We start from the raw sequence: 22,691 nt of genomic DNA, 5'->3' as shown, positions 1-22,691 counted from the left end.
CATGAGGCTAACATAAACCAAACATTGATAAACTCCATCTCTCGTCACCAGCTCTCATAAAATCGCTCACCCTACGTCTCTGTATACAATCTCCCCACTCCCAACTTCATCCAAACCCCACGTCTATACCACCCCACCCTTCTTCTGAAAAAGACTGTAAATGCAGATCGTCTGCTAAGAGACTGACTGGTTGGCTTGCTAGGCGATGTGAATAACCATTCAATGCATGTGCGTTACGTAAACAAGACGTGTGTGTGGGTGTGATAGCGTAACACTTTGCTTCGTTCTTTCTTCTCTCCTTCCTTCCTAACTTCGTTCATCTCACATCTTCCTCTTTGTCTCTTTATGCACATACCAACTCATTCATCTCTTTCACAGCTCATCCCGTTCATTCTCGTCCGTTTCCTCCAGCTGCTCAGTATCTTCATTCGCAACCTGTGCTTGCTCATCTGCGACCTCGTGCTCTGCGACGGGTAGAGCTGACTCAGTGGCAGGTGCCTCTTCCTCAGACTCAGCGTCTTCAGTGGACTCTTCGACGGGCGACACAGTCTCAAAAGCTGATGCCTCTTCAGTCTCGGAGGCGTCCTCAGAGACGAGAGTCGCAGATACGTCCTCCGCGGCAAGAGTGTCCGCAACAGCTTCTTCACCGGAGCCTTCCTCAACTTCGACCACCGCATCAGCCTCAGCCTCGATCTCAGGAGCAAAGCTAGCCGTAGGCTGAACCCTGACAACCTCCGTCTCTGTAACAACAGCCTTGACCGTCTCCGTAATAGTCTCAATGATACGCACCAACTCTCTAGTAGTGATGGTCTCATGAACCGGAGTAGGTAAAGGAGCCCTCACTTCCTCGGAAGAAGGAGAAGCAGTCACAGAAGTTTCCTGCTCCACAGCAGAAGTCTGCTCCGTAGCCAACGTTGACGTAGTCTCAACCTCTTCAACGCTCGCGATAGACTCAGAGACAAAAACCTCCACACTAGGCTCTGGTTCAGCGACTTCAATCTCATGTGTAGGCTGAATAACGACCTCCGCCGAAGGCTCAGACGCCGTCACAGACTCCACAATAGCCTCGACACTCTCCATCACCGGCACCTGCCCCTGCGAAACAGGAACCTCAACCACGGGCGCAGCAGCATGATCGACAAACTGTCCATCCCAATCCTTCACCTCCCTCGGCGCAGGACGAATCGCCATAAACAGCACAAGCAAGCTCATAACCACGATAGCGAGGTTCTTCTTATCCTGCATAAACACCCGCGCAGCCTCAAGCAACAGCTCCGCGAGCCCAGCGTTCTGGAATGCTTGTTGGCGCTGGTGGTGTTGGGCGTAGGATTCCTCCGGTGGGGGAGGGGACTGGTGGTGCTGATGTTGCTCGTGGTAGTGAGGTTGTTGGGGTTCCGGCTCAGGTTGCTGTTGTGGGGGAGGAGGAGAGCGAGCTGAGTAGGCATCGTGGTGCGATGATGCGGGTCGAGATTCGGGAGCTGGTTCGTGGTGTTCTGGTTCAGGAGCTGGAGGGTGTCCGTAGATCTCACGCATGCGCGCCTCATCGCGGAGACGACGTTCCTCGCTTTGATCGTAGCGGGGCATCGGTTCCGGGGACGGGGGCCGAATATCCTCTGCCGCAGCAGGGGGAGGTGATGAGACCGGAACATGAGCCTCGCTCTCGATGTACTTCGGCTCCAAGAGATGAGTCTCCTCAATATGCGACGTCTCGTGCATCGGCTCCTCCATGGACGGCATATCGCGATCAAAGTCCGACATGCCACGCTCCTCAGGCATATCCCTTCCCTCAGTCGACTCAAGGATCGTAGGATCATGCTTGACGAGCGACATCTGCTGCGACTGCGCCACAACAAGACGCTCCAGCTCATCCAGCACAGCCGACTCGACAATGGGCTCAATTTCAACATCAACCCGCTCCATCTCCTTCCAGCACGCCGCCCAGGCACCGGTCCTCATAAGGCCGTTGCTAGCGTACACCTTGATGCGGAAGATCTTGCCAGGGCCGAGGGACTCGTAGCGGATTTCGTGACGACACGTCTGGCACCAGTGCGTCTTGGGCAGCGCGCTCTTTCGCCTCGACTCCTCGTCGTACTCGTCCTCGTCGCTGTCCATGTCCTCGCCGAGCGTCATCTCGTTGGAGGGGCCGAGGTAGTGCCCGCACTCGAGAACGCGGGCCCTTCGGCGTAGAGGGAGGTCGAGGGCTTCCAACAGCCGCTCCTCGAGTATCTCGTACTCGTCTTGAGGGTGAGAGAGGAGGATGCCGCGCTCGCAGACAGTATCGGCGACACGGTCGTGAAGGTGGTGCCAGGCCTCGCGGAGCGTCTTTGCTTCCGGGGACAGCGTCTCGGAAGACGTTTGCTCCAGGATCTCAGCCCATTGCCAGCGGAGCGGCAGGAGGGTGACGTGAAGAAGTACGAGCGGGGCGGGCTCTTTCTTAGGGTTGAAGCGGGTAGGTGTCTTGCGGCCCTTGGCAGAGTATTGGGCCGACACGTTAGGGCTGCCGAGGCGGGAGATGGTCGGCACCTGGGAGCGTTTGCTCGAGCGTGGTGAGTAGGAGCCGCCGGTGACGGAGGGCGCGGGGGATGAGTATTGCAGAGCCCGGACGTCGGAAGGGGAGCGGAAGGGCATCCTGGGCGCGCCGCGGATGGTTGGTACGAAGTCTTCCTTGTCATAATAGGACATCTCGGACACGGAGACGTCATCGGACATGTGGGAGAATCTCTTGGAGGAGCGGTTGCTCGTGTCCTTGTGGTGGTCAATGTTGCCATCAAAAGAGCCGAGTGAGCTACGCGGGCTGCGGTCGCTGAAGACGTCCGAGTCGCCGTGCTGGGAGGAGCTGTCGCCGCCGTCCTCGTGATGCGCGGGTCGATGACGGGCATCGCTCTCCCGACGGCTAGTTTGCGATTGTGTGTTGTAGGACTCGCGACGACTTGCCCGCGATTCCGTGTTATACGACTCACGGCGGCTAGCGCGCGAGTCGGTGTTGTAGGATTCGCGCCGAGTGCTCACATCGTAGTGTAGCTCTGTGCCGTTATTTGTAGACCCCGTGGAGTCGTGGCGTGCGTGTGACCTATTTCTAATAGTTTCCATGGTTTGAGCCTCGAGTCGCTCGAGGACCTCCTTGGCGGCAGCCTGAATGAGAGCATCGGTACGGCCGGAGACGCGGCGGAGGGAAGAAGAGGAACGACTGGCCTCTTGGACGCCGGCGGGCTCACCATGGTCCTCGTCGGCGACTTCGATGGCAGGAGCGGGTGTGGGTGTCTCATCTGAGTCTGTCTGAGCCATGTTGAGTGAGTCTGCGACCTGCTCTGCCAGTTGGCTCGTTGTGATTTCGGCCGCGGGTCCAAGTGATCTTCCCCTCTCAACTTCCTCGTCTTCAGGTTCTGTCTCTAGGGCGGGGGTAGATTCTTTCTTGGCCTCGACTTCGGGTTCAGGCTCTGGTTGAACCTCTGGCTCAGCTTCTGGCTCGGCAGCTTCTGGCTCGGCAACCTCTGGCTCGGGCTCTGGCAGGGGCGTATCCTCTTTGCTCTCCTCCTCAGGTTGAGCCTCAGGTTCTGCCGGAGTTGTTGTCTCTTCAGCTTCCTCGGCCTCAACGACAGCTTCAGGCTCGGCATGAAGCTCTGCCTCTACCTCAGCGACCAACTCTTCGAGCTCAGTGTCCTCCGCAGTTGCTGGTGCGGGAGTATCTTCTGAAATTCCCTTCTCAGCTTCAGCCTCTGCACTTAATGGCTCCTCCTCATGTGTATCTTTGGTTTCGGTATTCGCAGACGAATCCTCGTCTGCTGGTGTGTCGGCTTCTTCTGCCGTCGCCGCTTCCGGCTTATCCTCCTCAGCCGTCTGTGTATCTTCCGAGGCAGGCTCCATTTCTTCAAGCTTGGTCTCAGGTTCTTCAGAGGTGTTCTCCGTGGCAGACTTTGTCTCTTCAGCCTCCGCAGCCTCCTCAACTGTCGTGTCGGCTTCTTGCTCAGGAGTATCCTCAGTATCATCCTCCGCGACAGCCTCTGTTACAGCTGCCCCGGCCTCTGTTGTTTCTTCCTCCTTGTCGTCTTCCTTCACATCGTCCGACTCGGTCTTTGACTCCTCCACAACGACCCCGGGAGTCTCGTCCTTGACATCCTCCTGTGTATCTTCCACCGTCTTCACCTCCTCGGCCTTGGCAGCAGCGGCGGGGACGTCGTCGTCCATAACTTCGGACTCGGCAGCTTCGTGCGCGGGTGTATTCAAGCAAGACTGGTCAACATGGATCTCAAAGTCGAGATCCTCGGGTTTCGGCCCGGATCGTAGCATCTGTCAGTAGTCGACAGATAGACCGACAAAACTTGTGAGATCCCGAGTTCGTTCCAGTCGTTGAGGTAGAACGGGACGGGAAGGAAGCAGTAGTAATTTGGATAAAAAAAGCGGGCTTGAGGAATGCGGTGAATGCGGGTTGGGATAATCCTCCTTTCTCTTTAGAGACGAGAAAGAGAGACACAAAAGTCTCTCGAGAAACGTGAGGATGCTGCGTGTGGGGGTGGCACCCTATAATTCCAGTCTGTTTATGGCCCCCGGTCCGGGACGGGTCGAGGGAGCAACCGGTTTTGGAGGTGGTTCGTTTGGGATGGTTCGGTGGAAATATGGTGCTCTCTCTCTTTTCGAACAGGTCAAAAGTCAAGGTGGGACCTTGGTCTGAAGACAGAGTTTCCAATGTTGACTTTGAACTTGTTCTGAACAATCATACAGAAACACACAGAGAGAGAGGTAGAGAGAGGTGCTCGGCTAATATGTGATGCTTCGTTGTCTCCCGGTGGTTGGTCAAACTATTGCAAGTGGGCTTTCCACCTCCTCATCTTTTGGCGCCGGTTGGGCATTCACGAAAAAAAAGGCTGCGGTGAGAGTGAGGCGCGCGTCCAGTCTAAAGGGTCGGGATAGGCCCAGGATGCATGTATCCTGCGTCCTTTGCATTGACAAGTGACGGGAGTGGCTTGCGCATCGACTGGGGGTTGCGTGAGCTGCTCGCGGTGTGCTCATCTGTTTTGTTTACTTTCGTTGCCGGGTCGAAACACGGGGGTGGTGGACGGTCACTGGTGACGGAGTGGGGGTGGAAATTTGACCCGCTCTATTTTCCTTCGCCCAACCATGCCATTTTTCGACGTCCTTCTTTTCACCCAATTAGGTTCTTTGCCTGAATGTTCTGTCTTGAATGCGGATGGTTGGGGGAGGATACTCATGTACGGGAGTACGAATCTGCAGTGTCATAATCTTTTTGGCCACGATGTACGGAGTAATCTATAATTTCATATTCCATATGTGCTCCTATTGTCAAGCAGCCTCAAACAAAAGGGTTCACACGCTCCCATTTCCAACGCCGAATTCCCTTCCATTCGACTTCAAAACATACATGTCTTCTTCCCTCTCGCACAGCCAATTTGACGTCATCTAGTAAAGCCGATAAGAAGATAGTTGCACCATCAACGGGCATCCCGGACTCTCTCTGTCCCTCTCCATTTTGAAAGGTCCTGTCTCCAGGGGTTCAAAATGTCGGTGACTGGTCAGGGTACAGTCTTAGCCACCCGGATGACCCCATCCGGTCTTCCCATCCTATCCGAATTCAACTTACTAGAAATTACTCCGTACCCATCCCGTTGTGGCGGCATGGCCCAGTTGCCGGGCCGCTTTGATAGTCCCAAAAGTCAATCCAACTATCCGCCGTCCTCTCAGTACGGACAAAACTAGTGAATTCTGGAAATGAAGTGCTCTGACGATCGTGACAACTTAGCTTCGATCCCTCTTGTCGATGCGAATATGATGCCATGTTGTGATTTCGTCAGTGGCTTGCGACCATAGTCATCTTACCTGAGCGCTACGGATGGAGAATGCAATAGAAGCATGTCACCATAGCACACGTCAACACGGAATCAACAGAGAGGTCCAAACTCCCGGTCTATGATTGCAAACTACAAAGCGACTATTATACAACCCTCCGGCAGGCCAGCCATCTTTTCGTCTATCATGCTCTATGCTTCTATGATAGGCAGTTTTCCTGAAAAGATCAACCCAAGTCCCCCATGCCCTCCAAGGAGTCTTGCTGAACAGATGAAACAAGAAGTTTGCCCAGGCCGATGTTCGTTAAAGAAAAAATTTCTAATGCAGAGAAGAAATGCAGCCCCCATCTAGTGGGTGAGGAAGGGCGGCGGCAAATGCTGCTTGCTGCTGTGAGAGGATATCATAAAAATGTGGTTCCCCGCCGTTTAGGTTCATTCCCGGAGTTTTACAATCCTGGATCCAGGGTGATGAAGAGGGGACGGAGGAGACATCTCTGTCCTCATCCAGAAACCAACACCATTCTTCTTCTTCATCTTCTTCGCCAACCATCTTCTCGCCTCGTCTTTCCGGTTCGTCAAGTCGTTGTTTATTTGGAGATCTCAACACCGCCGGTGGCACCGAGGGCCTTCTTGAGGTCGCCGTAGATGGCGAACTGACCGGCAGTAAGGGTACCGACCATGAAGAGACGGGCACCGATACCGGTGTAGGAGCCGCGGATGCCGAGCTCCTTGGCGATCTTGATGAGGCGGGAGGTGGTGCCTTCACCGGGGAGACCCTGGGTCTTGTTGATCTTGGAGAGCATGGTGTCGGCGGGCTGGGAGACGATGGCGGCGGCGAAACCGGCCATGAGACCGGAGCCGAGGTTGACGGCGGTCTGGGCGCTGTCGGAGAGGGTGTTCTTGGGGTACTGGCGGAAGATGGCCTCGGAGACCTTCTCGAAGACGACGAACTTGGACATGGTGTAGGGGATCCTGAAAAGGTAGTGTCAGTTTTTGGTGCTCTCCTTCAATTCCGTGCACAATACGCATCGTGCGCGCCAGAAAGAATTGTGCTGGGGTGTAGATATTATACTTACTGCTTGAACAGAATGGGTCCGAAACCGGCGTAGAAGGCACCGATACCCTCGTTCTTGAGCATCTTGCTGAAGCCGCCGATGAGACCGTTGGCGTAGGTGGGCTCGGACACGAGACGGATACGGGTGGCCTCAAGGGGGCAAAGGGCAATGTCGGCGAAAAACTCGGCGGCAGCGGAGGAGGCGAGGTAGACAGCAGTGCGGTTGTTGACGGCGTTCTCGTAGCCGATCACGTTGATGGACTGCTGCTTGAAGAACTCGTATCCACCGAACTTCAGGGAGCCCTGGAGGAAGTAACCGGCAGCGGTAGGTCCGAAGCCAGTGAGAAGAGCGCCGGCACCCTCGTTCTGGATGACCTGCTTGAAGCCGCCGATCATACCGCGGTTGTAGGTGGCGGGGTCAAGCTGGATTCTGGTCTTGACGCTGTTGATGCCAAGTTAGTCATCTGTGCCAATTGGTTGAATACCATTGCGGTATGTCATTGTCGACTGCCGCGATTGAGCGGAGAGCTTCGCTGGCGGATTGCGGCCTTTCTCTTCCATTGTCCGCCATTTGGCTTGTGAAAGGGCACGCACACCGGCCAGGGAGAAGATTCTCTTCCCAACCGCGGAACCGGGAGGGGAAAAACACCTACACATCGACGGGAGTGAGAGCACCGTGGGTGACGGAGCAGCAGACGGCACCGGCAAGGGCGAATCTGGAGTAGAGGGCGAGGCCGGAGAGCTGGCCAGGGGCGGCGGCAGCAGCCTTCTCGACGACGGCGTCGACCTTGGCCGAGCCGGTAGAGGGAACGGAAGAGGCCATTGTGGATGAGATGTGTGAATCGAACCGGAGAAAAAATACAAAAGGCTGAGTGGGGAGGTACTTGTCACGAAGAGCCGCGCAACGGGATCGTGAGATTCAAGGGGATGGAGGATGGATGGTTAAAAAGGGAGAAACTTTTTTTTGTTGTTGTCGAGGGACGGGAAGTAAGAGGTGGCCGGGTAAAAATTGTGAGGCCTTTTTTTAGCGGCGCCGCGGCTGGGGGAGGAGCGAACTAGGACCGAGACAGGCGCAATTGGGAACTTGTCCTTTGCAGCGGAAAAGATTGGCTCGGGATTACTCGGGTACCCGCGATTGCGCACTGCTTGAGAGGTACGTATCTGCTATCACACTGGGCCCGACCGGGGTGAGCTCTTGCTCGGCCTCTCGGAAAAATCTTTGCGTGGACAGTCGCTGGTCGGCCAAGGTTTAGCCGGGGCGGTCCTCCCGCAACATCCAGTCTTGGTACGCCTTGCTATGCATTCCATCGTCGCAGTTCAAGTTTTTTTCTTTCGTTTCCTTCCAACGCAGCGCGCAAAAACACTACAAGGGATCCACCCGTCCACTTAGCGTCTTCCATTGACCCATGTGTTTGCCCGTCAGTGTCGTCAGAGCTGTCCAGGATGGGCCATCTAGTAGTAGTTAGAGATATAGATACCTCCCGCTACCTCACTGCGTAGCTATCGCCGTTGGATGCAATCTGTGATAATTACCTAATCTTCAACCTACTACGTAGAAGTTCCTGGGCATTAGCAATTCCATCCACGGCGCTCTTCGCGGCGCACATCGAGGCCACCAGACCCCAAGTTCTGTTCCGTACATCTTACGTCCCTGAAACCTCGTTGCGATGCCCGGCTTGGTGTAGATTTCGACCGCTGCATCAGAGCCGCCCTCCATCATGACTCAAAATTCGCCATCTTCCCCGCCTACCCTTCTAGTGGATGAGGTAAGCTCGGGAAGCTCTCCGGCTGCACCCAGCCACCAAGCATCTTCCGACTCCGCTGCTCCGATGCCTCCGGGTAGACTGCCGACTACCGACAAAGGTAAGGCCTTCCTGAACAAGTATGGAAGTCAGCTCGAGACGTCTATCAAGGCAATCGAACTGAAGTTTTAACAGTGCTCCTGTATCAATATCATGAATTTTGATTCCCCAATACCAATGGTGTTCCAGAGACAATGTTGTAAAAAAGAAAACACGCTGAAAAAAACCTGCCTTCATTAGAAATACAAACTCGGAATGAATAATACAGCCGCCAAAAATGCATTTGAGCAACGCTGAACACTACGCAGCCCGAAGGCTGTACCAAATCTCAGACCGTTATCATCAAATGATTGGATATATTGCAAAACATTGCCCGCCGATAACTCTTTTCGTTCCCATTCCAACACCTAGATTTTTGTCGCCCAAGCAAGTCCCGGCTCGTAGTATGCCGATTGATCGTACTTCTGAGGGTATATGTAAAATGACAGTCCAGCTCTGTGGAACAGCAAAAAGATGCAACATGACCGTAGATGATGGTAATTCCGGTTATATCAACAAGATAACAAGTAACCTATGAGCCTGGGTCCATATTGTTGTTTTCAAAGAGGCCCAAAACATCTCCAGGCAGATATTCCAACCATGGTGGCATCATCTCGTTTGGCAACCCCAACGCTCCAATATCAATCGGGTTCTCAAAGGTGATGACATCCGTGATGGGACCCATGCCTTGCCCAAGGTAGGAGTACGTCGCGTTGGCGTATGTAGGATCGAAAGCAATGTGCTGCCCGGTATGATGCTGTTGCGATACCGCATCGTGCATATTGCCAGATGGCGAGACCGATGGCATCATGGAGTGGTCATATCCTGCCGAGTTGTGTGACGAAGGTGTGAAAGACGTCGGTTGCTGAGGGTGCGAAGTTGCAGCTAGAATTGGCCCGGCATGGCGTGCTGGGGGTGAATTTTGCTCTTCCTGGATGCCTTCAAACTGCAAATGGCCTCTTCCTTGATTAGGAGGGCTCATGGATGACGTCGACAAGCGTTGCGCGTGGTGAGAACGTGACGTTTGTCTCATGGCAGAAATAACCGGTTGGGGATATGCAGTAGCAAAGATGGAATGGGGAGCCGTCTCGGGCAAGCTCTGGCGGATTGGGTCATATATCATGTTCCCAGGTGGCGTAGGCGCAGATGTGGGAATGTTGGATTGTTGAGGTTGCATGGAGCCGTGATGGCCAGACTGACTGGCATGCATGTTTTGGTACATGAGCGTTAGGCTTGAGTTTGGTGAATTTGTCGTACCCGTGAGGGACCAAGCTATTGGCGGCATGTTGGGCGTCGATGGATGTGGGAGACGCCCGCCGATTGAGCCTCGGCGAGGCAGTCGGGCGCTCTCGTACTCCTCATTAGTGTACGTCTCGCAGTCCCATATCCCCTTGGACTTCTGGTCGAGCGCTGTAAGGATGTATTTGACTCCGCCCCAGTACTTATGCAGTTGCTGGAGGCTCTTGTAGCAACGAGAGTAATTTTGGTTGGCAGCCGACGCGAGGAGAGAGTGCTTAGTAGACATTCTTTGCTCGTGCGAGGATGACTTTTGCCTCTGACCCTCCATCTTAGGCTCGTTTGGCGGAGATGTTTCTCTCGACGTGGGGTTCGAGGCGTTCGCGATAGATTCCATTAAGAAAGCGCATGCAGCAATGTACATGGGCTGGGATGTGAACGGGTTTCCTATGAAGCTCTTGGGGTCGATGAGTTCTGCAAAGGCGAGAATATCAGCGATCGTCTTGGCGCTAGACATGGAAAGCTCGCGACTGTTAGGTAGAAGCTGATGTGTGCTCCTTAACGAGCCAAAGGGGGTCAGCAAAGTAGGTTGGTGCAGGATAATGATGAGCGCATGGAACCAGAAGTGAAGAAGAATGAAGTTTGTGCCCTGCCCCAACTTCAAGTACGTCTTGAAATTGGAGACGCTGAAGTGTAGCCGGGGATCTTGCTTTTGGTAGAGCTTCGTTAGCTCATGCTCCATCCGCGAAAGCTTTGCCCATTTCTCCGAGGTCAGATCATTTGCGTTGCGAATATTGTTCAAAACGTCGGATACACGGCCGTAAAGGTGGATGATCTGGATGAAGACGGGGAAAGGGGCAGGCCAGCCCGATGCCGGGTCAAGAGTTGATACTGGCAGAGCCAATTCAAAGTCGTCATCACGAATTGTCACAGGCCTGCCTGTTCCAGAAGATATTACTCTGTCAAGAACGAAAACAGCCCAGAACGTATCGGTACGTTCTTGCTCAACCTCGAGCTGCTCTTCGCGGGTGAGTCCGTTGTCGTCCTCTTGTGGACCGTCGGTTGCTCCCGCATCACTGCTCGCTTGGTCTCCGTGGCGAGTGTACCAGGGGTCTCTTTCACCTTGATATATCACGCCGACCATCTTCTGCAAGCCCAGGTCGACGGCCATGCGAATGGCCAGGCCCAAGTACATCCACAGAGCACTGTCTTGATCTGCCCCGAAACCTTCGTAGGCCATCATCAAAAGCGCCTGAACAGCGCCTACAGACGGACAGGGGAAAGTGTCGACAGTGGCAGCCTTCGCTCTGTGGGCGTAGAACTGGCCTTGTTCGGCATGAGACGCCTCTTCGTCTTTGCTATGCCCGAGTTGTGGCGAGTCGGAGAACCGGGCGGCCAACGCACACACAGCGTCGACAAGAATAGGCTCAACACGCTTCTCCTTGACCATGCGGGTGAAGTTACCCTCCTTCAAGAAGGGATAATTGCAGCCCAAATGCAAGAAGAAGACTTTGACTAGGTGTAGAACTAGAGGATGGACTGGCGCAGGGTCGTTGGGATCGTAGACTGGTAGGTCCTCGTCGGCAACGGCGACCTCTTCATGCTGAGGTATACCTGACAGAGCCATTCCCATAGACTGAACTACACTGGAACCCGAGCTTGGAGATGTAGCCCCAGCAGAGCCGCCAGTACTTCGTCTGCGGTCCCGTACGGACACCACCATCTGCTTGTAGCCGGGAACGATGGCTGTCGGGCCAAAGTAGCGAAAGTAGGGCACCCTGTGACGCTCTGTATGATGCGACACAGGAGAGCGGCTCTGGGTACTGCGTGCATCGTCGGAGAAGGATGTTGCGCGAGGATGTGAGGGTCGTCGAGGTCGAGAGCTCTGGTCTCGGTCACGAGAGCTATGTTCTGACGAACGTCGCAGGAAGGTCGGCGAGTGGCCCGCATTGGTGTCGACAACGTTCCTGGGGGGTTGTTCGCCTTCTGATTTGAATCCAGAGGGGCGCCGGCCGGTAGCGGTGCTCTTTCCATGCTTCCTCTTGTCGGGGTTTCCCCCTTCTTCTTCCCGGATATGTTCGTCGTCGTCCTCGTCTTCCTCTACGTCGTCGTCCTCGTCATGGTGGGGATCTCGGGTGGCGATGGCGCCACTTGAAGATTTCTTCTCAATCCCTTCATTATACCCCAAGCAGGTGTGTCCGTTCTTGGCGCAAGTTGAGCAGCTGGGGCGCTCGCCGGCGCATCTCGTCTTTCGTTTGCGACAGGTCAGGCATCTGTCGAAGGCCGAGTCAGGTTAGCTTCTGCATACAAAAAACGATTCACGGGCAGACATGCAGTAACTGTGCTAAGGAAAACAGCACCAGCCGCAACGACTAGCAGAGGAGCAGCAAAGGAGAAAAACTCACGCGGCGTTGATCCTGCGTCTTTTTGATGGCGGATGGCCTTGGTTTGTGACGAAGCGGATCTGCTTGGGCGCGGGGGTCGCTCCGTTGACGATGGAGGTCATGGCGCGCAAGGTGAAGGAACCTCTCAATAGCGACGCAGCATGATGCTGCGCTGCAGTGGGCGGAGAATGACTGAAAGGGTCAGAAGGGGACCAGACCAGCAGTAAAGGACTTTACTGCGTAGCGACAGAACGGCAGCGGGCGCAGCAGCAGCAGAGCAGCGGAGAGTGATCCACGTTGGGCCTCCAAGTCAGGTCAGGCCTGGGTGGAGATGGCAGGTGTCTCCCGGCTCTGAGGGGCGACGGAAGTTTGTAGCGGGTTGCTTAAACCGGGGTGTAGCTTCCGGGGCAGAGTGCTAGGTATTAGATAGGTGCGGCGTGCCTTGGGGAAAGCTTGGGTTGTGCAGGATGTAAAGGGGTTCTGGTGGAGACGCGGTGCTGTAGCTCCAGATTCAGGCGGGTAGGGCTCAAGCTTCAGCTGAGGGATCGGGCGACGGAAGTCAAATGTGTGTTGGATGGAGGTGGGACATGGCGGCGGGAAGTGTCATGGAAGAAATGGACATGTCTTGAGGGCCGTAGTCGTGCAACGTAGAAACATGGCCGTTTCATCCCGTCCCGAGGAGGGGGATAAAAAGAAAGTAGTGAGAGGTGGCAACGGACGGGTTACCTGCACTAATTAGACCACCAAGAAAGGGGGGATGAGATGATGGGATAGGATGGGATGGGAGGGGGAAAGAAAGCAGATGGGCAGAAAAAGATCAGCAACCTTGGACGGGCTGGCTTGGTGAGTGGTGGTGAATGGTGACTGGGCAATGCGGCAGATGAGGAGGGAAGGCAACCGAGGAAGGGGGTGACGAAGACGAGCGAGGAAGAATGAGGGGAGGGGGGAATGTTGGGGGCACTAGGGGGATGAAGGCGGTCGGGAGAGGCGCAGACGACGACGACGACGATGTTGATGGGTACGGAGTATCAAGTGGGAGTATGGCGTAGGGTAGGCGTAGGCGAGGACGCTCGGCGTCGTTCGAACTTGTCTCGTCTTGTCTTAGATTGGCATCGGAGGGCGGCGCAGGACAGGTTGTGTGGTTGTGGTTCGTCGTTCTTTGGACGGGATTTCGGGAGAGCGATCGTGCGGTGGACTGGGCTGGTGGATGACTGGATGATGGACTGTTGGTGTTCGGGGAAGACGGGGAAAAGCGATCGGGGGTGAAGGTGGGATGGATGGATGGGTGGTGGGAGACGCAGGATGCAGCGTCGACTAGGGTCCTGTCGGGTCGAGAAAGAGAGAGAGAAAAGCGGAGGGAAACCGTTCAATTAATGCTTCCAACCGATGCATATTGCAAGATGACAAAACAGTTTAATTGTAGGAGAACTCCGTCGTACCTTACCTACCTATAAGGTATTCTGAGGTGCCTATGCTTCTTCCCTTATCATTGTGATAAGTGTTTAATCCACGGAGGAAAGAGCTCTCCAGGAATGAAAATGGAAGGTTCCTGCCTTCTCAAATTGTGTTGTGACCACAGGCAACTGCACCTTCCCGCACACAGCAATTCCGAAGCAATGGAAAGCACGAAAAACTGGGTCCTGTCATCCGTCAAGTCGGCATCCGCATGAGATGATCATCAATCATCTCACCAGTCTCCGCGTCTTCGGGTCCGTCCTTACATTCATTTACTCTGTAATCACTTCTTTGATGCATTCTTGATTCTTTTCTTGGTAAAAAGTGAGGGGCTGTTTCCTCCGAGAAGAAGCGTGGCTACTGGGCAGAAAAGGTATAAGTGAGCACATTGCCATGGGCCGAGCAATCTCGACAAGACACGGGCCAAGCCCAGTTCAACACCTATCACTTGTATCCGTAATTCATTCAGGGAATCTCGCATACTTGGGCATAGCCTCGTGAGGTTTGGTCCGAAAGATTACCAACTCAGGCTTCATCAATGGAAGTTGATAACTGACCAAAATGGCCATCCACTCACACACGCCATCTTCCAAACTCTCTCCCCTCTCTCTCTCTCTCTCTCTCTCTCTCTCTCTCAAGCTGCCGTCCACCGAGTCTCACCGCTTGCAAAAGCCGGACATATCGGTCAAGGATATCAAGTCTGACTACCCCATCGAAAGGAAGGTGCCGAGAGGGAGAGAGGCTTTCATGTCGGAGTATATCGCTTCAGGCAGTTACTTCCACCGCGAGTTTGGAGACTTTCCCCCCGCCTCACCCTGAAAGTATCCGATGCGTCGGCACTTGTTTAGATCACTTATCAGAATCCCTATTTTTGAAGAACTCAACTCCCCTCACGTCTGTCCTATCGCCAAGCCCATACCACCGGTACCCAAACGCGCTCATAGAACCATCTTCCTCTTCTCCCCCATCTGCCGTACCCTCTGTGCCTCTCACAACCACACCAGCCTCACTCATACAATCCAGACAAACCTCCAACGAACCTCAAGAACCCTTAATGTGGTATTCTCATCTGCCCATGCATCAGAAAGTGAAAGTCCGGGCAATGTTGTCTCACGTACGGGGTACACCAGATATCCAACCACACTTACTCAGACTCATGCCGTTATTCCCCTCCCCTCCCCTCCCCTACCCTCCTTGCCCACACCACATCAATAGTGACCCGCTTTACCCCAGATCCCCGAGGCCCGCGTCAGCCCACTTGCGCCTTCGGCAACCACGGGAAGCCCGCGCGGGCTGGTGCCACCAGTGACGGTACTATTGGAACCCAGAGACTGGGCGGTAAACCCTCACTCGGCTCAATCTGGGACACAAAGCCCAGCCAGCAGCCCACAGTCACGGTCCCAGTTGCCTCATACAAGATAGGTCAGATAATGAAGAGTAACTTGGATTAACTAACGCCTACTACAAGGTGATGATATCGTAAAATCTCAGATAAACTCCTTGTACCGCAAACACACATGCCGTTCTGGCTGGCCCCCTTTGGAATACTGCTTTCTCATGTGCAACTTCAAAAGAACCGGTAGCGCCGAAACCACCGCCATATTACCGTTGACCCCCGCCCCCATAGAAGTTTTTTTTTGTGTAAACCACACCTCCCTGATATGCCTGTCTTTGCTCATTACGTTCAATCTCATCGATGACTCCATACTCTATACGGTGGGCGGTGATGATGGATAAGTCCGCATCCAAAGAAACGACGGGCTGCGTCCCTCTACCCAAAGACAATCGTGACGCCCATGTCCTCGCTAACACGTCTCCACAAGTCAGCTCCTTTACCGAGCCGTTGGCCAGGTGTGGACATCCCAATGGCATGATCCTCGTACGCGGCATGGTCGTCAATCATGTCTGCTCGCCTCCAGACCTCTTGCGCAATCGTCCACGCGCGCTGAATGTTCGTCATGCCCTGCCGGCGTTCAACAGCCACAAAAGCTTGCCGGGCTAGTTGTCGGTCGCTCGGGCTGATGGCTTCGCATGCTGCCACAAACAGTGGCCACAAAAGAGCCGCCATGGGTCCGGCGTGATTGACTGTTGCAGCACAATGGCTAAGTGCCGTATGTGTGTGATGCTGAACAAGATGATGCTGTCTCGGGTATCCGTAGATGCTGCGGTAGAGATAAACAAACGCAGAGTGGCGGTAAGCGAGGGCATTGTTGAGAATCGAATGCAGGCGTGCGCGCTCAGAAACGACATCAGGCTCATCTGAGCTCAGGTCGTCCATCGTGTCTGGTGAGAAACCCGGAGGAAAGCTGGGCTGCCACTGCTTGAGTGCGTGCTCAATTGCGTCCGAAGTGGTCTCGAATTCGGAGCGCAAGACGGCGACCTTTGTGAGCTGGCCGTTGGTAATAGCTGTCTGGAGCTCGGTCTTGAGGGCGAGAAGGTTCGAGAGGCGATGGATAATAGGCCAAAGCGTTGTAGAGAAGCCCAGCAACGTATCGACAGAGTTGAGAGGCGAAGTAGTAGGAGAATCAACCGGTGGGAAAGGGATAAGGCATCCTGTCGCTGGTGCGGTGGAGAGGGGAGCTGTGCCAAAGGAAAGCGCAGCAATAACGTCGTAGAAACGGAATGCCTGACAAAAGGGTCAGCCAAACATTACACGGACCGGGATGCAGGGAACTTACGCGTTCGAGGAAAGCGGTGGTCGGGTCGGTGTTGTCACTGCTACCGCTCATAATTGCAATGGCACCTTTGAGATGACCATCAACAATATTGGACCGGCCTTGTTGCACGAGCTATAGATCAATTAGTTAAGAGGTCGAGACGTTGCAAGCAATAAAACTTACTACTTCATAATAGACGAGCAACATGATCGTGGCCAAAAGCTCGTTCTTGTTTGCTTCCCCGCCGAGTTCAATCAACCGAGCCAGGCCTTGGATGGCTTGGTTGTGGAAATAGACCGCCTTTTCTTCCGTGTGACCGCAGCCTCTGTTCTCCAAATGCGCACTCGCGAGTGCGTAGATAGCGTTTGTGACGGTCTTGCTCCGGTGGCACAGCGGCAGCACAAGTTGCTGGAACGGGTTTCCGGCTTCCGTCTCTCGCAGGACTATGAGGTGTGACATGACGTTGGTAAAGTGATCAACTAACGCTCGACGATTTGGCCGTTCCGAGAACTCGGAGAACGTCGGGAACAGGAACTCGAGACGCGGCGATGCCACTGGGACAGGCGCTATCATGGCCAGGTCCGGGTGGCGCTGAGCTCGTGTGACTGCAAGATTTTGAATTGCACCCTGCTGCACGGAGCGACGGCGAATAATCTCCTCGTCTGCATCTTCCAATGAAAGATTGAAAGCGACAGAATCCACCGGAGAGATCAGCGGAGCGTCGTCCTTGTCCTGATGCAGACCAAACATCTTCTTGAAGTCGTAGGCCAGCGGGTCGGCACTGTCTTCCGGTTCCTCTAGAATGGCCTCCTCCACCGCTCCATCGTCTTCGTCGTCAAGAGCCTCCTCCTTCCAATGTCTAATGGCCGCATCGGGTGCTGAATATCGTCGAATGAGGGCGCTTCCGCTCGTGAAAGATGCTGTGTCAGAACCGAAACCGGCAATGGAATCACGCTTCTTGCGTTGTCGAGGCTTGACTGGTTCGTAAGAGCATTCCTGGCCACGCTCGGCGCATCGAGAGCACTGCGGGCGGGATTCGTCGCATTTCTTTTTCTGCAGGCGAGAAAATCACAGTTAGAACCGTTTGATGGGTTATTTGGAGGGGCTGCTGCCGCGATCCTAGGACAATCGGTTCTCCGAATGGGGAGGCTCGTACCTTTTCTTTGCTGTTCAACGAAGTCAGTAAGGAGCTCGGATCAAAACAGTGAGAAGGGAGGGGTTGACTCACCAATAAGTACATCCTGCATGAGGCAAATGAGTTCATGTCAGAGATCGGCTCAAAATATGGCCAGTAAAGGCAAGTGCGTCATGACGGAATAAAAGGGTGCGAGATCTGGGGCAGCATCACGAAGCCATTCGAGCGGCAATAGCGAAGCGCATTCGGGGCAGTGAATTGGCCCAAACGAGGATTACTTGGCTGGGGGCGGGAGGAAACAAAGCGGAGGCAAACAGCAGAGCGTTTAGGTATCAACTCACCTGATCTGGATCGTCTCTTGGGAGCCTTTGGCGGGGCGAGTTTAGTATACAGTAACATGATGCTCAAGAGCTGGAACCTGTGGCGCGCACAGGCATGGCGGTTTTCAAGATTGCCGGAGTTGTGTTTCTCTCAAAAGATGTGGTATATGGACGAAGTTGCCCTACACCTACATCACGCACGGAGAGAAGGGAGAAGGCCTGCGGTAAGAGTGTGTGGACCGAGGCTACTTGGCCTAGAAGACGAACGAAGACAGGCTTTCACGATGTCGGGTAGGGTCCCGCAGTAAAAGGTGACGGTCGGGGCCAGCGGGCGCAAGGCGGTGCTGGTTTTGCTGGTGGTGCCTTATGGGATGGAGGGGTGAATAAGGTAGAATCGAGAAGCTCGTGGGGACTGGGGGAAGTCGACCAAGTCTGTGTAGTGGGTATTTCCCTCGTCTCTTTTTCCCCCCTTGACTCTGTTCCAGCCTAATACACCTTGCCTTCTGTTTAAGAATCGATTTGTCGGTCTGGTGCCGAGGGTAAACGGGCTTTAACGAGGAAAGCTTTTCTCTCTTTCTGGGTTCTGTTCTCGCCCTTTTTCGACGGGGCCACAAGCTGGGAGGGCCAGGGGCCGGGGGCTGATGTGCTGAGGTGAAGATGAATGCGTATTGTTGGTCCGTTCTCTTAGGGCGTGGGGGATGGGGAATGGAGACGGTGCCTCTGGAGACTGTAGCAGAACGGCGAGATATGGGGAACTTGGAGAGGGCGGAGAAAGGGGAGAAGAAGAGTCGAAGGAGAACTCGTGCGAGTCAAGTGAGATGTCGGGTGCGAGCCAGCTCAAATACCACTGAAAGAAAGGAGGCAGAATCCGAGACGGCGAGAACCTTCAAGAGGCAAATGGGCAAAGAGGCTCGTTCAGCCAGGCGTTTTGGCGATTTTTTCTCCAACAAAGCCTGCCCATCCCCAAAAGCCACCAAAATGGACCAAGGTCAATGTCGAATCCCAAGTCGCGCTGGCGTACCGAGCGAGTACCCAAGGCCCGCAGCCCAAGAGCCGGCGATGGCGGCGTCCTTCCCAATGCTGACAAGACCGCTGCCATCACGCACATCGTGACCAAGAGATCCTGGGAGACTAAGATGTGCTAGAAGCAGAAAGGTGGAGAAATTTGCGGGGTTACAGCGGCGATTCTTGGTGCGGAGATGGGTGTCACAATCTCGGTCGACATGTCTGCAGCCCGTTGGCTCCAGTCCAGTCTCGATGGTGGTGCACCGGTGTCTGTGCTTGTTCCCCGTTGGTGGCAGATGTAAAGGTGATTCTCTTTCTATCTGGGTATGTGTGTGTGTGTGTGTGTGTGGTCACTGGTAGCCCCGTGAGGAAGGGTTTCCCTGCGAGGTGTGAGCGAGAGCAACGCCTGAAGAGCTATGGGATTACAGCAATGTAGGTACGGCGACCTGTCTGGATGTTGGAGTAAAGGGGGGCTGCCCCATGACAGGGTAGATGCTGGTTGGTAATTATTTGTTAATGTGTGTGTTCTTGAGGGATGGCATCTGAACAGGGGAGCCTTCGGGAGGCGCTGTCTCGTAGCGTCCATGTATCCGTACTCTCTCGAGCTCAGCCAGAACACGACGAGGTGCAATCTTGTGCCGTGACGATTCGGGTCGACCCTAATGCTGCCGATTTCCCTCTTCGAGGGCTCTTCGAGTTCTGCTTCTCCATGGTCTTGTGAACTCAGGGAACCGACGCAGCTCATGAAATGTTCCGTCCGGTACTTCGTCATGGTGACTGGCCTGTTGCTGCAAGGCATCTGCCATACCTAGCTGCCATGCCGCGCCCCCGGGACTTGATTGCCATTGTGTCAATGTCCGATGCCAGCTGCCAGAAGCGCGTGCTTTGTCAACCACCGCAAGCCGAATAGGGCAGAAATAGAACAGAATGAGAAGGTGGCGCGGAATAGCGTTCTTTGCAAAGTTCGTATACGGTCATCCCAGCTAGAAACGAAGCTAAGGAGACGCTTCTGCTGCTTCTAAGCTCCGGCTAGTCGCTGAACCTACCACAACTGTTCCGGCTCGTGAACGGCTCTGCAGGCTTCTGCCGCATTCCTTCCGGTAGCGAGCCAGAAACGTCATTCCTCCTTGTTGATGCGAAATGGTCGCCCATCTGCATTGCCACTATTGCCTGAGGCCTGGTGATGTTCGCATCTCCCTTGCAGGTCTCACAAACTTCGATTGTCAGTGGACGAATACCATCGGTACCTGTGATTTGGACCCTGCAGCAACCGGCAAAGTTTAAATGGCGTAGTCGTTCAGACGGCTCGGAACTCTGATTCTTTGCCAGGCAGCCAGACTTGAGCTCCGCCTAAGGCAGTGCTGTAATTGGAGACTGGCACGACTGGCAGGACTGGCACGACTGGTTGTCTCCGTAGTGTCGCCAGGGCTGCGGTTGCGTTGATTAATTGGGTTGGAAAAGAATGCATTGAGTCACTTGACTTTGTTGGCCTATCCACCAATCGAGCCACGCCGCCGCGCGGTGTCGTCCTTCAGTCTACCAGCGGAACCGAGATGGCCACTGCTTGGTTCATTTCCCGCGGGCCGTGATTATTGTGTAGCAAGGGGTCATGAACTGGCTGGCAGCCTGTTAGTCGGACTTGGGCTGTGACATTGTCGAGTATTGCCATTTGTAGGATGTCGAGCGCCTGACGGCAATCAGCGAGGGCAGTTGGTCTGAATGCAGGTGGACGATCTGAGGGTGCGTGGATGCGTGGGTGCCAAGCTCTGTATGTGTCCTCGATGGTCCTGCTCCTTTTTGCCTCTTCCTCACTGAACGCAAGCATTCGACCAGACACACGCTTGTGACGACACGACTCAAGCGCCATGTTAGCTCGGGAGGTTAGCTGTGGTTGAGACGCAGACACAACCACACACACCCACACACACCCATGATCCTAGAGGCAGGCCGCCAAGTGATGAAGAAGGTTTTCTTCCCCGCATTCTCCGAGCCCTCAACCACCGTCCAAGCCATGGGGTAGCGTGCCTGGAGTCTGGAGATGACACAGACTAGGTGGTTGTGACGATGTTCTCGATGGCTTCCAGCCCCTTGCCAGTTGGGTAAGACCCAGAGTCCTAGACGGGCCTCGTGTCTCCAATGCTACCACATGGCGCAGGATGAGATTGGTGCCAGGCGGTAGGTGACGGAGGAGAGGCGGGCTGACGGGATCCTGGGTGCGGGTTGCGACGCTTGTTAGTGGCAGGATGAGGGGGTTGTCGGTGAGGGAAGCGACTTGAGCGGTCAAGGCGATCTTTCTGGGTGTTTTGTCTGCCTCAGCTGGACAGAACACAAAGTCGAGGCTCGTACTTGGGCTATACAAAGATGTATCTTGTAGATTGCAAGGTAAGTCTCCAAAGGAACGGTAGTAGCATGTACTTTGAGCTGCTCGGGTGGCTGCGACTTGGGGAAAGCTGGCACCTAAAGTATCGCATTCTTAGAGACTCCCGTGGATTCGTAAATAGTTGCCATTGCCCATGCCCTGCCAGGTATTGACGGCACTGAGGTACAGACCAAGCACAGGGCAAAGTTTGGCTTGTCTTTCTGATGGAAGACAGAAGCGAAGACAGAAGCGAAGACAAAAGATGAGACGAATCCGGGGAAGGTCTCCCAAAGCAGAACTTGTAGCGGTTGATCAGCGGAGCGTCCTGTCGATATTCTGGGGACTCTTGAAGGAAGTGTCGGGCTGCGGGCAACCGGCGGGAGCATCCAGCGTGAATGGAGACGAGGACTGGGCGGCGGGTCATAAAGGAACTTCAAGGGACCAGAGCCCACCTCAGGCGGACGATTCGACTCCACGAGCCCACTGACAAGGAGAGGTTCCCGCCGACGGTGTTTCCCTCGCGCTGTCCAATCGCATTGGGGGCTGGGACTAAGCAAAGAGCAAAAGTTCTGCCCTCTTTTTCGCCATTCTTCCGTCGATATTGCTGTGGAGTCGTCGTTCCTCGCCAAGGGCTGGAACTTGGTCCTTGTTAGGTAAGGGAAGGAGAAGTGTTATTCCCAGATTTGTCTTACCCAAGGACGAGAGTATCTACAATTCCGCAGGTCCTGGGAATCCAACCATGTCCTGCCTAAGGCTGCATGGAAGTCTGGTGAACCGTGAAGACTGGTGATGGGAGGCAAGCACGGCACGGTTGCCCCATACTCGCTCCTGCTCTTGCTGCCTCCCACCAACACATCAACGAACCAATGGACACTGCAGGTGTACGAAGATCAAACTTTGAGGAAAGTGCGAGCAATCCTTTGGATACCTACGGGCAGGACACGGGAAACGGGAAGCACACGTGGACGGGAAGTCCGCACCTGCATTTGTGCGGCGTGTCTGCTCTTTCCGCTCTTTGGGTGTCCATTCATCAGTACTTCGTACCTCACTCTGTGTGCCTCAGGCAAAAGACTATCCAGATCGAGGAAGGTACAGTCGGTTAAGTTGCACCTTTTGCTGTGTGCCTGCCGCTCCCACGCCGTGTCCACGCCTTCCTCGCTCGTTTCCATCGGTGATCACGCCGATCTTCTCCCCCTTCTACCTCCAGTGTAGGCAGGCACGCAGTTTATATTCCTGCCGTTGGGACTTGGGTCACTGGCAATACTCCGTAGTCCATGGGATTGGCAATCATGGGCTTTCCCTCTTTCCTTCCATTCTCCACCGCTGCCGCTGCCATGCCGTTGTGCCTGAGGTGACTTATAAATAGTCGACAAGTACGTACCTCTTCCGGCACCAAGACTCTGCCGTCGGGCGCGTGCCTTCTTGGAAGAACTCAAGCCAAGCA

At 54.6% G+C, this 22,691-nt stretch overlaps 5 protein-coding genes across 5 annotated transcripts, besides 1 other annotated feature; all 5 read right to left on the bottom strand.

The window, feature by feature from the left end:
* Positions 1-372: 372 nt before the first annotated feature.
* CTAM01_15320 (uncharacterized protein) lies at positions 373-4,287 on the bottom strand (the record flags this gene model as incomplete). Its single annotated transcript, XM_060531317.1, has 1 exon — positions 373-4,287. The coding sequence occupies one exon, from the start codon at positions 4,285-4,287 to the stop codon at positions 373-375; it is 3,915 nt and encodes a 1,304-aa protein (XP_060374103.1).
* A 2,101-nt stretch (positions 4,288-6,388) lies between these two features.
* CTAM01_15319 (uncharacterized protein) lies at positions 6,389-7,678 on the bottom strand (the record flags this gene model as incomplete). The annotated part of the gene is made up of 3 exons (XM_060531316.1): positions 6,389-6,773; positions 6,878-7,297; positions 7,509-7,678. The coding sequence occupies 3 exons, from the start codon at positions 7,676-7,678 to the stop codon at positions 6,389-6,391; spliced, it is 975 nt and encodes a 324-aa protein (XP_060374102.1).
* Positions 7,679-9,228: 1,550 nt separating this feature from the next.
* CTAM01_15318 (uncharacterized protein) lies at positions 9,229-12,938 on the bottom strand (the record flags this gene model as incomplete). The annotated part of the gene is made up of 3 exons (XM_060531315.1): positions 9,229-12,205; positions 12,338-12,547; positions 12,904-12,938. 3 exons carry the CDS (start codon positions 12,936-12,938, stop codon positions 9,229-9,231), a joined length of 3,222 nt encoding a protein of 1,073 aa, XP_060374101.1.
* A 2,604-nt stretch (positions 12,939-15,542) lies between these two features.
* Positions 15,543-17,962, bottom strand: CTAM01_15317 (uncharacterized protein; the record flags this gene model as incomplete). The annotated part of the gene is made up of 6 exons (XM_060531314.1): positions 15,543-16,397; positions 16,450-16,560; positions 16,612-17,481; positions 17,585-17,594; positions 17,657-17,669; positions 17,905-17,962. 6 exons carry the CDS (start codon positions 17,960-17,962, stop codon positions 15,543-15,545), a joined length of 1,917 nt encoding a protein of 638 aa, XP_060374100.1.
* Positions 17,963-19,024: 1,062 nt separating this feature from the next.
* Positions 19,025-19,108: a sequence feature (Short protein (CTAM01_15316, KAK1476835.1) was converted to a misc_feature.).
* Positions 19,109-21,345: 2,237 nt separating this feature from the next.
* On the bottom strand, positions 21,346-22,416 carry CTAM01_15315 (uncharacterized protein; the record flags this gene model as incomplete). The annotated part of the gene is made up of 2 exons (XM_060531313.1): positions 21,346-21,796; positions 22,292-22,416. 2 exons carry the CDS (start codon positions 22,414-22,416, stop codon positions 21,346-21,348), a joined length of 576 nt encoding a protein of 191 aa, XP_060374099.1.
* Positions 22,417-22,691: the final 275 nt, after the last annotated feature.

The sequence above is a fragment of the Colletotrichum tamarilloi genome (assembly GCF_030869305.1).
Source record: "Colletotrichum tamarilloi strain Tom-12 chromosome Unknown Scaffold_157.1, whole genome shotgun sequence".
NCBI lineage: Eukaryota > Fungi > Ascomycota > Sordariomycetes > Glomerellales > Glomerellaceae > Colletotrichum > Colletotrichum tamarilloi.
Note: the sequence above shows the minus strand (reverse complement) of the source record. Positions and strands in the feature narration are given on the sequence as shown.